Raw genomic sequence first — 15619 nt, forward strand, 5'->3', positions numbered from 1 at the left:
TCTTACTCTGTTTTCTCTTCACCATTCACCTTGCCTCTCACTTCTTCCTCCAACCTCTTTGGAGTTCTAGAACCATCAATCATGAGCAAATCAATTCTACCATTTTTCCTGGGTGAGGTGTGTCAATCTTCTCCTTTAGGATTCCAGTCACCATACCTGTCATTTGTAATTTTTTCCCAATACAAAGCACACTGCTTGTCACAAAGTAAGTGCTTATAAATCCTATTAAATTCATTCATTCTGTCTAATATACATATATATATATATACACACACAGTAGTGATCATACTTTATAAGTTATTGAACTGTATATAATTATGAACACACAATTATCTCAAGAGTTTACAATCCACAAATCTTCTCTTCATCATTCTTTCTCCATTGAAATCCTGTCTAGCCTCCCACCTTATACTTGTGAAACTGATTTTTTTATACTCAACTCCCAGATTTTACACTTGTAACTCTAACATTTCATCTTACTATATTATATCTATATTCCATAGAAAATGGACAGTAGGCATTCTTCATCAGAGTGATTTTTTTTCTTCCTGGGTAGACAGGCTGAACTTTTTTGAATGATTATAGATATTATTTAAGAATATTTACAATGGGCATAATACAATCATTACACTGCTGTGTGATGGAGATTATCATCTATAGGATATCTCTGTATGATTTCATCTCTCTTCTGAATATCTTCCAATAATTGTGGCAAACAAGCCAGGGGTCATTGAATAAAGTTGTTTCTGTTACATTTTTAGGGGATCTTATGATATTCTGTAACAGAAATCTTTGTAGTTATATAGCTGAACAAAAAATATGCAATATCTCAAGGTCCCACTAACTGTGGAAAGGATACACCTATGTCAATTTTTATAGCAATATCTATATCTATACCCACATCTACATCCATATACATATCTATCCCCATTTGTATGTTCAGTAGTTTCAGTCATGTCTAACTCTTCACAATCTCATTTGGGATTTTATTGACAAAGATACCAGAGTGCTTTGTCATTTCCTTCTCCAACTCATTTTACAGATGGGAAACTTAGGTAAACAGAGTTAAGTGACTTGCCTAGGGTCATACAGCTATTAAATAACTGAGAACAGGTTTGAACTCAGGTCTTCTTGACTCCAAGTCTGGCAAACCATTTGTTGCACTACCTAGCTGCCTATATCTAAATCTATCTTTATTTTTACTAAACTTTGGTTTCCTTTGTAATATCATGTATTTTATTTTATTTGTTTAGAAACATTATTAGATGTTCTACATGCTTTACCAGTCAGCCATGACTAAAAAAAGATTAAAAATCCTTGCCCTAGAAGCGTGCATAAGTTATTTTCATCCTTCTTAATATATATGAGTCACTATGACTCAGTGCAACTTGTTTGCAAGAAGTATTTTTATGACCCTAATCATACTATTGTCTCCCATTGAATTTACAATCTTTTCTTCCTCTATACTTTTATCTTTCTTTTTTCCCCTCAAATGAAATGCTGGCTAACTTTACTTTTCCTACCTTCTACTTGTGAAACTGATTTTTTGAATCCAAATGTAAGGCTTTTGCATTTTATCTTACTATATTCTCCCAGATGTTTTAATCTAAGATCTCTTTTGGTCATTGACTTCTCACCTAACATGTTAGCTAACCTTAGAGGCTTCAAAACCTACACATTCCTCATGCCAATTTTGTGAGATAGATGATGCAAATATTATTAAACTCGACCTTTTCTCTATACATTTTTAAGATAAAGAAATTGATGCTCAGAGATGTTGCCCAAGTTTCCTGATTCCAATTCTAACATTTTTCTACTAAATCACACTTTTACTGATCAGTGTTCACCTTCTCATCCCATCCCAACTCAAATGTACTTTCACAGTATCTGAGATAAAGCTATATAAGGAATTATTTCATTCTTTGTACTTTATCTGCTTTACTTTGTACAGTATCTAGTAAAGTAGATATTTAATACAGTTTGATTGATTGTGATTAATTGCAGCTGTCCATGAACCTCCAGGGGATACTAGAGACTATTTCTGTTTCTAGTGATTTTGGCAACCTAGCTGGTAATCAGAAGGGCAGGGACATTTCTGCAGACTGACACTCTCCACCTCCAACTCCAGGTTGCCAGAATAATGCCTCCAAGCAGCCCCCTAATATTTAATTCTGTTCCTGTAATTCCCCCTCCTCCGTTCCTGCCCATCTTGTTCCAGAGGTAAATGAAGAAGAGGATGTATTTCAAAGCAAACTAAGCACCCATATTCCCTTTCTTCCCTCCAGAAGGATATAAGTGAACATTTCAGTTTCTTCCCTCCCTGCCCAACGTTTTTAAAAAAAAATAACTTGGATTTCCCCCCCCCCACCCCCAGACTTTAGAAAAAAACTTTTTAAAATACCCCCAGGCTAAATGTTAGTTGGTCTCCTCTCTGTGGGTACCTGCTCTCCTGAAGTTCCTGTCTCTAGGGGATGCTGGGTCTCATTCCTTACCATGTATGGGCACAGGACTGCTTCAGGGATGGGGAGCACAGGGCCAGCCACAGCTGGAGGAGCCCTGTAAAACAAAGCTTCCTGCTGTAACTCAGACTGCTTCCTTGGGGCAGGCGTGGGGGTGGGGGAATGGAAAACTCCCTGGCTCCACCCGGCCTTCTGAAAAGAAGTTATTCCTGAAGGTGAAGACAAATTCAGGAGCCAGTAGAGATTGTGAGTACCTCTCGGACAGCATTTCCTAAAGCCTGTCTCACAAAATTGTTTTTCCAAGGATAATTGGGGTGGGGGAGTAGTAAAAGGGTTAGAAGGCAGAAACTTTGGAAATGTGTAGCAGAGTATTGATTAGGTGGAAGGTATCAGATGTAAATGGTGGGGAGGGCAATATTAAAACAAATACATTTCCTCTCTATATCTGGAGGCAGAGATGGTTGAGTAACCTAGGACCTATCATAACATATTATGTTATAACATAACATCATATTGAGCATGATGTAGGGTTTAGGGAAAGATGTCTCATTTGGAGCACTTGTTGCTCTGTATCTCACAGTGAGACCCCAGTTTTCCCAGAATTCAGAGAATTCAGGTGAAAAGAGAGACATCATACTAGTCAGAAAATTAATAATGAGTATGAGGTAGATATTAGTATGAGAAGAAAGAGACTTCCCCCTTCCTTCCTTTTTGTTTGCACAGAACTTACCCCTCTTCACACCTTTAAAAGGATGCTATTTGATCAAGCAAGTCTAGTCAAATCAAATATAAGATCATAGTGGGGGGCATTCATCCTACAGCTGCCAGGAAGTCTTGCTATTCATGTCCCTCTCCCAGATAGTGAAGAGTTCTAGAAGAGAATAAGATTTTAAAGACCTTGAGCATTGCTAGTATTCTTTCAAGACAGGGAAGTTTGTTAGACAGTTGACAGGGGACAGCTAGGTGGCACAGTAGACAGAGCACTAACCCTGGAGTCAGGAGGACCTGAGTCCAAATTTGGCCTCAGACATTTAATAATTGCCTTAATAATTGGGGCAAGTCACAACCCCATTGCCTTAAATAAATTTTTTTAAAATGCTGCCTCCTCCAGGAAGACTTCCTTGATGCCTTTCTGCTTACTTCATTACTCAAAAATGATCTTTCTCTCTCTGATCTCACATGTATTTTGTACTTATTATTATCTATGTCAGTTATTATAAGCTTTTATATTATGCTGAATATTTTATATGGTCCTGTAATATGTATATATATATATATATATATATATATATATATATATATATATATATATGGAGAAAGAGAGAGAGAGAGAGAGAGAGAGAGAGAGAGAGAGAGTATATAAATCATATTGCTCCATTAGGTTATAAATTCGATAAAGGCAAAAACCATGCCTTAATTTTCATTGTATCTCTTCCATTGCCTACCACAGTGCTTTGTAAATAGTAAAATCATGGAATTAGAGTTAGAAGAGAGAGAATATAGTTCAACCTCTTCACTTGAAAAATGAGGAAAGTGAGGTAGAGGTTGTGACTGTTTTCCTAAGGTCATGCAGGAGTAAATAGATCCAAGTCCTCTGCTCCAAGGAATCTTTTTCCTTATGACTGGTTGCTAGTAAGTGAATGGCTTAGATTTAGCTATCAACACCATTTTACAGTTGAGGGGTGTGAGGCCCAGGGAAGTTAATGGTTCTCCTCACCTTTTCTTGGTAGAGCCACTGAGGCCAAACTGAGAAGCAGAAATATTCACATATGTGCATATGTGTGTGTATTTCTCACTAGGGTGCCATCCTTTCTGAACTCTGGAGGATACTGGGGCCTCACTTTCAGTTGAGGATTATTTGTGTATATATATATATATATATATATATATATATACACATATATGTATGTATATGTGCTATTTCTATAAATATTCAGTCTCAACTAACAAACTCCTCTGTCTTAAGAGAATCCTAGCAGTGCTAAAGGTCTTTAAAATCTTATACTGAAATAATTCCTTTTTCAGTCTTTCTCTTTTTCCTTCAGGAACTCTCTCCACCTTCACTCTATTGACCACATGCTGATATCTGGCAGCCTGACCATTCCACTCCCCTCCAACTCTGATGCCCTTGCCATATCTTCCACTGCCTCATATACATGCTTTTTGATTTTTTCAAATACCTCTCCTCTGTTGAATTAATTTAAAGAGTCCTATTTTATCAAGACTCTGGTTTCTTTTGGAAATACCTAGTTAATTTAATAAGTCAACCAATGACAATGGAGTTATAAGGGCAATAGATTAATGTCTTTCCTCCATGTTCAATGAAAAGAGTATGGTATTTGGAGTAAAAAGAACAAAGGAAATAGAGCAGTGGTTCTGAAGTCAGGCAGATCCAAGTTCATATTTGCCCTCAGACACTTTTTGGTTGTGTGACCCAGAGCAATCACTTATCCTCTATTGGCTTTAGGCTTCTCAACTATTAAATAGCTGTAATAATAATAGCACTGACGTCCCAGGGTTGTTTTGAGAATAAAATGATTTTCTATTTACAAAGAACTTTGTAATCCTTAAAAAGTAATATAGAATGCTGGATGCATACACAGGGTATCCCCCAAAGTTTTAATGTAGTTTTAAGCTTCAGTGGATTATATTCATGGATAGATAGATAAATGTGTGTATATATAAAACATATATCTACCTACATACATAAACACATATGTGTACATATGACATATGTATATGCATGTAATATATATTGTATATACACACATGGCTTAGTTTAAATCCTAACTTCTCTTATTAACCATTTGACTTTGGACAAGTCACTTGATCTCTGTGGACTTCAGGTGCCTCATCTGGAATATGAAATAGTGGGCTATATGATCTCTAAAAGCCCCTTCCAGTTCTAAATCCTCCAATCAACCAGGTGTGAAGTCATTGAGCTATTACTTCATGGACAGAAATTCTCTGTATATTTAAGGAGATTGCAAGTTGTGTATAACTTAGAGGCTTAAAGTTGTCTGAGCAGCAGAAAGGTTATACTATCAGTGATGTTGCTGATCTAGGCTTTCCTTGTTTGGTTCTCTAACTCCAGGAGTGACCAGACAGGTCTGTTTCTCAGTCAAGATGGGGAAAAATCTGGTGACAGCACAAATACGAGGAGAGAGCCGAGCCTTATGTCTGGGTGCAGTCATGGTGGTGTGTTCTGCCATCACCTACTACATCCTGGGGACAACTGTAGTGCCTTTACACCACAAGAGGTACTCAATATCCCTTTCCCTAGTCACCTCATAAGCCTCATTTTGGAGAAGGGACAATATTAAGTGGAATCAGAAGGAATCATGTTTGTCTGGAAGATAGAAACCATCAAATTATTTGGCTAATAATAAGCCTTTCCTTTACACCCCCTCTATACCAAATAAGTAGAATCTAGTATACAGTTGAATAGTATAGAATTTGAATATTATTGCTCTCTCCCACTTCTCTTTCCATAGGTGTTCTGGGAAAATTTAAGCTTACAAAAATTAAAGGGAATCAAATATTCAATGTTGAATCATATCATTATTTCATAAAATCATAAAATTAGACCTGGAAGGGATCTCAGAGTCCATCTAGTTCAACCCCCCTCATTTTACAAATAAGAAAACTGAGGTTCAATGTGGATAAATAACTTGCCTAAGTTCATTCAGGGAGCAAAGTTAGGATTCAAATCCAAATTCAAATCTTTACACTGTACCACACTGCCCAAATTTATTCCAAGAATTACTTTTTGCTTTTTTTAAAATTTTTGCCATTGTTAGTTCTATTTTCTTTTAATTACTTTTTAATTTTACTTTCATCTTTTTTTTAAGAAAAAGGAAATTTTTACTTTAAAATAAATAATAATTGAAGCAAAAGATGGCCTATTTTTGCCTTCACAAAAGAATCATTCTGAGAGGGGGAAGACCCTTGGAGTTTCTGACCAGAACAGAAACAATTGTTATTTATACAATCAAAATCCAACCTATGAGCAGATGAAGTTTTTTTTTTCCCAAAATGATCCTGTTCTTGTCAACTGTCCTGTAGAATATTGAGTTAATAAAGATGACTGATAACTGGTCTTGATCATAGCACTTCAGATTTAAAAAGAACCTAAGAGATCATTTTTCCCAACATTATACTCTACAGAAATTTCCTCTACAATATCTTTTACAGATGCTTATTCAGCCTCTGAATACTTCTCATTCTGTTTAACAGACAACTATGACTGTGAATATAGAGGAATTTAAATATATGAGGAATTCATAAAGAATATAATTTTGGTCACATACTTTGGCATGTATCTTAGGTTTTGGAGACTTTTTTCCCCACTGTGTATTAATTTGATCATTTTTTTGGTTGTTGGTTTTATTGAATTGTAACAATTAATTCTTTTGTCTCATACAATTTTCCTTCATGATTTCTTAAAATATAACTCTGAAAAGTCAGGCTTTCAGAAATCCCATTGAGATTCAGTTGGAGCTACTTGACTATGTCTTTGAATCCACATCACTCTGGTTCTCACTGATTGCCCCAAAATAGGTCCTAGCCCAAGGTTCATTTGCTCTTAGGTTGGGTTTTGATGGCTCAGAATGAGTGTAAATAACAATCGTTTATGTTCTGACTAGGGTCTTCCCCTCCTAGAACGATTCTTTCGTGAAGGCAAAACTAGGATTTTTTTTTTGAAGTTTTTACTTCAATTCTTACCTAGCCTTTGAATGAGTGTTGCCTCAGAGAAACTGAGATCTGGGAAAGACCTTAACTTAACAAGACCAAGATCTTCCAAAGTATCCAGGGTTATCACCAGTTGCCCTGACCTATGTCTTGCTACTGGAATCAGATGACTCTGGAGAAAAGAGTGAAATTAGTGACTTTGCACAGCTCTTACTCATTTAAATCCAATACACTTGCATGTCTAGACATCACCCTCGTAATATCCTTGATCTTCTTTGAAATTGAAGGACAAATAACCACCACTGTGAACTGTTCTTCCATATTGAGCTGAAATCTGTCTCCCTCTAGATTGCATCTATTGATCCAACCAGAGAAAGTATACTCACCTCAGTCTTCTTTCCTGCAAGTCATTTCTCAGCTCAAATTATTAGAGGCATCTTTATGCCTCAAATTACATGATAGCCAGATCCCTTTACCCTCCTGGTCACCTTCTCTGGAAGACATTCCTATTTGCCTTCTTCCAATGCCCTTTCCAACGCAAGGGTTAAGGAAAGTGAGATGAAGATATCTGATGCTTTTTGCGTCAGTAGTCAAGTATGTATGCTCTGGCTAATGCTGAGTAATAGCACCAAGGGATATTAAAAGCAAGTAGCTGTTTCTTTCTTCAATATTATCAGGGATAAGGCAGAGGCTCACCTAAATCATGAGCTCCAAGATCCTGACTTACTTGACACAAAATTAGAATTCCTCCTAGGACATCTGGACACCAAGTTGAACTGGGAATCCTAGTAGACATTTATTCTTTGAGCTTTCCTAGAATGGAGCCCCATGATTATGATTCAGATTCTGCTCTTAGTTATGTGATTTTGATTTAGCCATTTCCCCAATATGGATCTCAATTTCCTCTTCCATAAAATCATCCCACTAGCCAAGGGCATGAATAAAAGATCCCTTCCTCATCTGATATTTTGATTCCTCCTCTGATAAACACCAATCAGCAGATTCTATCTAACTGGTTTTCCCTTCTCTATATAATTGAGAGGATACCTCACAAAGAATAGGAAAAATATGTGGCATAGGTCTACAAGGTAGCTCTTAGAAGAGTCAATTTAATTGCTATCAAACAATAGCTGAGGGTGGTTGGGAAAACTAAGGAAGTTAATCTTGGCACAGTGACAGTGGCCACCAAAGTATGGCATTGCTTTCAAATCTCCCTGTCATATGTGTTGGAGAGAAATCCTGGGTGTATCAGGACAACCAATTTACTTCTGGATCTTATTAACTAGATAGCTCTATCAATCTTGGCACAGAGACAATGGCCACCAAGTATGGCATTGCTTTAAAATTTACCTAAGTCCATGTGTGTATGTGTTTCTCCTAGTGTATGGAGTAAGATATCCAAATGCCAACTGATTGAAGCAGACATAAGGGACCATGAGAGGCTGGATGGCAAGAAGGTTCCCCAGTATCCGTGCTTATGGGTCAATGTTTCTGCCATTGGGAAGAGTGTTATTTTGTACCACACAGAAGAAACAATAGAAAAAAATAACCAGGTAGGAGCAAGAAAGTTGGTCTAGAAATTATGATCTATATTTATATCTCTCTATCTAGTTCTCTCTCTCTCTGTACACACACACACACACACACACACACAGAGAGAGAGAGAGAGAGAGAGAGAGAGAGAGAGAGAGAGAGAGAACCATGATAGAAGATAAATATGTCTTCTTGCCTCCTGGAGAAATCAAAGGGCACCCCAGGAAACAACTCAGGCAAATGATTTGGAAGGGACTCTGTAGAAAGTCAACTCTTAGGTATCATTCAAGAGTGGAAGGAATGCTAACTCTGGAATAAGTGAACATAGGTTTAATTTCTACCATGTGTGACCCTAGATAAGTCATTAATCCTCTTAGACCTTAAGTTTCCTCATCTGTAAAATGAAAAAGTTGGAAAGATGACTTCTAAAATCCTTCCAATTCTAACTCTATGAGCTCCAGAGAAAAACTCAAGATAGCTCAACCCCACAGAAAATCATAAGAACTGGAAATCAGAACAGAAAGCATGGATTGTATCCTTTTTTCCTGGGAACTCACTGAAGGATGGAAAAATTCCATGATTCTGTGCTTCACAAATCCCATTCTGTTATCCCTTGTCTCTTGCCTAGTTCTCAAAAGAGCCTCGAACCCACCAGCCAAGGGCATGAAACCATTTGTGCTGGGCAAGTAGGAGAGATGACTGATGTTCCTCACCATATGTGTTGGAGAGAAGTCCTAGGTGCATCAGGACAACCAATTTACTTCTGGATCTTATTAACTAGATAGCTCTATCAATTGACCTTGGGGAGTAGTTCAGAAGGAGAAGCAGGCATCGTTCCAGACTCAGTCTGGCAATGAAGGTAAGAAAGGGAATAGATCACCATGCTTTTCCCATAATAAGTTATCAGCTGGGTGTCAAGTCAAACCTCTGACTGACCCTCAAAAGGAAGTATTTACAGCCTCCAGATGATCATTGCTCTACCTCCTATTTATGCATAGCAGCCAATTACAGCTCTAATAGGAGGTTACAAATAGGGTGATTTGATAACATCCCCCCCTCACTATTTGTCTCTACCAGACAGCTGCCTATTTGGTCCAGTTGCTTGTTCTGAATTCACTAATTTGTGGATGGTGGGAGTCAGAATGGGGAGGCAGTCCTCCAGGGCAAGCCAAGGCTCTGCATCAAAAAGCAGAGGCACAGAGAGATAAACTAACACCTTCCAGAGACAGGACCTTCTTACATGATCCCTGGACATGAGGGCTGGGGAATTCTGAGCCTTACTATTCTCACCATGAATGCTGGAGATGAGGTTGGGGCTATGAAGAATAGTATGCTATTAATAATGGGATTTTTGACAAGATTCAATTTTACTCTGCTAGAATTTGGGCTGACACTTTGATGCAATGAGATGCAAAGTTATGCCAAAAATAGTGTCCCAGGAGGGCTTCAGGTTTGACATCCCAAAGCACTCCTAGGCTCCAACAACTGGTGGTTGCTAGCCCTCCTTACCACCAATCCTTACTGGACAGATCAACTACCTTATAAAGGTCTCAGGGTAACTTTGGGTAGGAACACAATAGTATGCAAGAGTGCTTAACCTTTTTTTCTGTCATGGACCTCTGACAATCTGATGAAGTCTATGGACATATTTTTCACAGTAATTTTTTAAATGCATACGGTAATATTCAATTATATTGAAATAGAGATGTAATTTTTTTCCCATATTCAAGTTCACAAACAATCTGCAATCCACCCATGGACTTCTTGTAGATCTGAAGATCTCAAGTGTAAAGGCTCTTGGTATTTATTATGGCACCTTAAATTTATTAAACCCCTTTCTGGCACAACTATAAACTCATTTTGACAACATTCTGGAGAGAGACAGAGAGACAGAGACAGAGACAGAAATTGAGAGAGAGAGAGAGGGAGGGAGAGAGAGAGAGAGAGAGAGAGAGAGAGAGAGAGACAGATAGAGACACAGAGAAAGAGAGAAAAACAGAGACAGAGACACAGAATGACAAAGAAAAATATTCTATAGGGGAGAGTTCCAGGGAGAGGGAGTGGATTTAGCCTATTCTTTAGAGAGGATGGGGACCTTTGGTTCCTCTTGTAGGTGTCTGAGGTGGTTAGCAATAGCAAAGGGTTTCATAAATATTTGTAGATTTCTGATAGCACAAATTAACACTTCTATGGCATATAAAGACTCACAACCCTATGAGGCAGATAGTAAAGTTATTATTATTATTATCTCCATTTTACAGTTGAGGAAACAGGCTTGCTCATAAAGAACTGGGCACAGCGGGTCTCTCAATTCAGCATGACTTCTCCCATGATCGGACCATTACCATTAATATAATGCTCCTTCCTTCCAACGCCCCAAATAAATTTTGCCCAGGCACAATAGTTTCTAGTTAAAGCTTTCAATAGTAAGAGTCAAAAAGATGAGCCCCAAAACTTTGATGGTGAACTAGGCTGACTCCAATCAAAATGCTTGTATTAAACACTTACTCAGGATCAGGTAACAAAGACCCCAAATGAAAGAGCCCCTGTCCTCAAGGACCTTATATGTTCATATAGAAGTATACACAAAATAAATGTATAAAGACTAAATATCAAATACATACAAGGTATACAAATATAGGAGTATAATTATGAAGTAGACAATACTAATAGTGAAGGGCTTAAGAGAAGGTTCAAGCAGAAGATGGTGAAGCAGGAGACTGAGTCTTCATCAACCTCTATGAGCTTTTCCTCCAGGGTTTCATTCAGTTGGCACACTGGTGGTCCTAATCCTTCTTATTTTCCTGGTTTATGACCCTTTCTACACAATGTCCCTCCCCCTCCCCAATTATATTGAGAACTTTGAGTGGGAGTCTGTTCCCAGTGATTTTTCCTCATTGAAGATTCTCTGACTCTCTTCTACAGTGTTCTTACATACCTGAGAGCTTGGAAGACTACCAAGAAGCCAGGAAAAAGGTGGAAACCATCAGGATCAGATTTAAAGAACGTCAGACTTTCCCCTGCTACTCAGACCCTGAGGAGTCTGAAAAGAGTGTCTTGCTCTGGAGAGTCTACACCCCTCAGTCCCTATTCAAATGGCTCTTTTGGCCCACCTTTATGCTAACCGGGGGAATATTCATTATCATGATGGTGAAAATCAATCAGTCCCTCTCTATGCTTGCAGCACAGAGATAGGACCCCAATTGGCACTTCACAACTCAGGCACAACTGAAATCTACCCCCCCAACATTCTTTTTTAGGACTTTTCACAACTATCTCTCCAGTCTAACCCAACTACCATTGTGAATTGATTATTTACCATGTCAAACACTTGCTCAAAAGACTACTTTGATTTTTTACTGCCTATTGGATTAAACCCAAACTTCATGCTCAATGTGTCCCATCCTTCCCTTAACAACTTTCTTTTCCTAACAATTGGCCTCCAGTGTTAGCCTCCAGTCAAGTCTATCTCCTGAGCCCCATTTTCACCAAGTGCGCTGATTTCTACCTCCCACTTTACTAATACTCCTCTTCCGCATAGAATATATCTTTTCCATTCCTCTTGGCCTATGAAAATGCTAGTCATTTTAAAAAGTCCAAGCCTTAAGTCTTTCATGAAGTCTTCATTTATCAGCTTCAAAATGCAGAAATGACTCTGTTCTCTGCATTTCTTCTTATGATACATAACATACAGTAATGACTGACTGCCTTCCCTGATGGAAGTTTTATCTTTCCAGCCAAAGTATGATGTTGGTTCACCTTTAGATGGGAACCTTGCCTTTTCTTGGATCTATACCAGTGGTCAGTACAGATCTGGGGCTTCATAAATAATAGGTGACAAACTAATAATAGTTTATATTAACATGAAGTTTAGTGAGTTCAGTGGTTTGTCCAATTCGTGGATGATGACATCAAGACTTGAAAACAGATCTTTTGATTCCAAGTAAAGTACTCTCTTCACTCTAACATGATGCCTTTATATAGCCATGAACCTAAAGCATAGAAAGGCAAGAGTGTGGTCAGTCTCTCTCTCTCTCTCTCTCTCTCTCTCTCTCTCTCTCTCTCTCTCTCTCTCTCTCTCTGTGTTTGTGTGTGTGTGTGTGTGTGTGTGTCTGCATTTACTTAAAGTACTCACTTTCCCCTTACACCCTACTAGGGGAACCAGGATTCTTCACCAAGTGGGAACCTCCTTGTCCCTCTTCTGCCATGGGCCACTATAGAAAGTGGCTGGTGAGTCTTAGTTGAGACCAGGAGAAGCCACCCTCCACTTTCCAAATCACTGCCTACTTTAGCCTTTTCCCTCCTTTTCCAAGTATTGTTTCCCTATCACCATTCCTATTGGAAGAAATTCTAAGTCACTTTTCCATTTCTTAGGTAGGGATGGAATAAAGATTTGGAATTTCCCAATTTCTCTGTTCTCCATTGTGGTGAGTCACTCCCCTCATATTGTATTGTCTGCTCTAGTTAGAAGATGAGATTCTTGAAATCAAAAACAGTCTTCTTTTCAAGTGGTATTCCCCAGAACTTATTTCACTGTTCATGACATATTCCATCATTAATAAATGTTTTTTTAATTATTCATTCATCCTTACAACCCCTACCCAGGACCCTGCAGTCACAGAAGAAGTGGTCAAGTAGCTGACTTCATGTATCTCTATGTTCCTTCTGACAGGCAGGAAAGAAGGCCTTTAGAATGAACAGAGGATTCTCTTTCCTTTGAATATGATGGAGCATTGCCATGAAATAGGAAACATTGAGACATCTTCCTGGCAGACTGGAAAGCAAATTCAATAGGAATGAAGGAATATAAGCTTAATGTTAGATTCCTGAAGTCAAGGACTATATCTTTTTTTTTTGTATTTCCAGCACTCAAGCTAGGTTCCACCTATTAAGCAGGAGTGCAATAAATAAGTGATTATTGATTGATTAAATTAAATTCAGTTCTTAACAAGTGTGTGCTAGGCTTCTTTCACTCTGATTTCTGGGATCACTAATTTTAGGGGCACCAGAGTCTTTTTATTAAATAATTGTTCTGAATCTCCCCAATATTCTTCTCTCCCATAAAAATTTCTAATTTGAGATCCACAGACTGATACAGGCAATATGTTTTTGTTTTGGTTGAAACCTATGATCTCAACTTCAATCTCAGTTTTTACCAACATCTCATCTATAACTTATAGTCTTAAAAAGCTACCTGAGGGGGCAGCTGGGTGGTACAGTGTATAAAGCACTGTTCCTGGAGTCAGAAGGACCTGAGTTTCAAATCAGACACTTGCTGATTACCCAGCTGTGTGACCTTGGACAAGTCACTTAACCCCATTGCCTTGCAAAAAGAAAAAGCTACCTGAGACACTAAGACATTAGATGACTTGTCCAGAGACATATGAATAAATAATGACAACAACAATGATAATAATAATAGCTAGCATTTATACAAGGCTTTAAGATTTGCACTGTATTTTTCAAATATTATTTCATATCATCTTCACAACAATCCTGGGAGGTAGGCATGCTATTATTATCCCCATTTTATAGATGAGGAAACTGAGGCAGATAGAGATTAAGTGACCTGACTAGGGTCATACAACTAGCAAGTGTCTGAAATTACATTTGAACTCAGGTCTTCTTAACTCCAGATATAACACTCCATCCACTTAGCTGCTTAGCACAGCACTGCTTAGGAGCTTAGGATAGGTGAGCTATCTAAGTTCATACAGCCAGAATAGGTCAGAGAAAGGATTTGACTGAAGCGAACTTTCTATTTTATTTTGTCACAACTAACCCTTTGTAAAAATACAAAGGTGGTACAGGTCACTACCAAATAAATCCTAAATCTAGGATTTCAGAATCTATGAGTACTCCTTGCTTCTGTTTTCAATTCAAGAAATATTTGTCAAATGCTTAATATGTACCAGGCATTATGCTATCTATGTGGGTGATACAAAGACAAGTCTCAAACAGTGCTTGATCTCTGGAAGCTTATTCTACTAGAATTAGAGAAATCCAATCAGCACCATGATTCTTTTATGACAGCTACTTAACCAAATGACCTAAATAATGATTTACATGGAATTTTCATGTTTGTTTAAGATAAACAAAAGGCTATGTTGCTCAGGAATGTCCTCATCTCCCAGGGGACCTCAATTTCTTCCACATAAAATTTGATAAAGGCAGCCTAGAAAATCTGCTTCTTAAGAATAATCCCACATGTACAAAAATATTCATATCAGTTCTTAAAAGAAATCATGAGGGATGGGATTTCAGAAAAGCCTGGAAAGACTTGCATGAATTAATGTTGAGTGAAATGAGCAGAACCAGAAGAACATTATACACAATATCAACACAATATCAGCTGATGATCATCTTTGATGAACGTGTTCATTCTATCAGTGCATTAATCAGAGACAATTTTAGGGGACTTTTGATGGATAATGTCATCTGTATCCAGAGAAGGAAATGTAGAGTTTATATGAAGACCAAAGTTTATTATCTTCAATTTTCAAAAGTTGTCTTATGTGTTATGTAATTTTATCCCTATTGTTTTGTTTCCTCCTTTTGGATCTGATATGGTTGCAAATGAAGAGCCCATATCAGATTGCTTTTTTGTCAGGGGGGATAGGGTGGGGAGGATCTGGAAGGGAAGGGAGGGAGGAAGAAAAATTGTAAAACACAAAACCTTGCAAAAAAAAAGTTTGGTAGAAACCACCATTATTTGTGGTTGGAAAACCAATAAAATATTTATGTAATTTTAAAAAAGGAATGCCCAGTGCAGATGGCCTTACAGACATAATAATAATAATGGCTAATATTCATATTGGACTTAAAGATTTGGAAAGTACTTTTCATTTGTCATCTCATTACAACTTTATGAAGTAGGTATAGTTATTATTCCCATTTTATAAATGAGAAAACTGAGGCTAAAAAAGATCACAACT

The 15619-nt window shown here is 37.8% G+C and overlaps 1 protein-coding gene across 5 annotated transcripts in view; it reads left to right on the forward strand.

Moving 5' to 3' along the window:
- KCNMB1 (potassium calcium-activated channel subfamily M regulatory beta subunit 1) overlaps window positions 1-15619 on the forward strand; it is a 41616-nt gene that overhangs the window by 14941 nt on the left and 11056 nt on the right. The window contains exons 1-4 of one of the 5 annotated variants that reach the window (XM_074212436.1): window positions 2450-2705; window positions 5554-5719; window positions 8533-8704; window positions 11610-12790. In XM_074212436.1, coding sequence (XP_074068537.1) covers window positions 5586-5719; window positions 8533-8704; window positions 11610-11879 — 576 coding nt within the window. In that variant the 5' untranslated portion in view covers window positions 2450-2705; window positions 5554-5585 and the 3' untranslated portion in view covers window positions 11880-12790. Of the gene's footprint in view, window positions 1-2423; window positions 2706-5553; window positions 5720-8532; window positions 8705-11609; window positions 12791-15619 lie in introns of those variants that run through there. The other 4 variants (XM_074212437.1, XM_074212438.1, XM_074212439.1 and 1 more) reach the window with 4 other exon arrangements.

The sequence above is a fragment of the Macrotis lagotis genome, chromosome 1, assembly GCF_037893015.1.
Source record: "Macrotis lagotis isolate mMagLag1 chromosome 1, bilby.v1.9.chrom.fasta, whole genome shotgun sequence".
Lineage (NCBI taxonomy): Eukaryota > Metazoa > Chordata > Mammalia > Peramelemorphia > Peramelidae > Macrotis > Macrotis lagotis.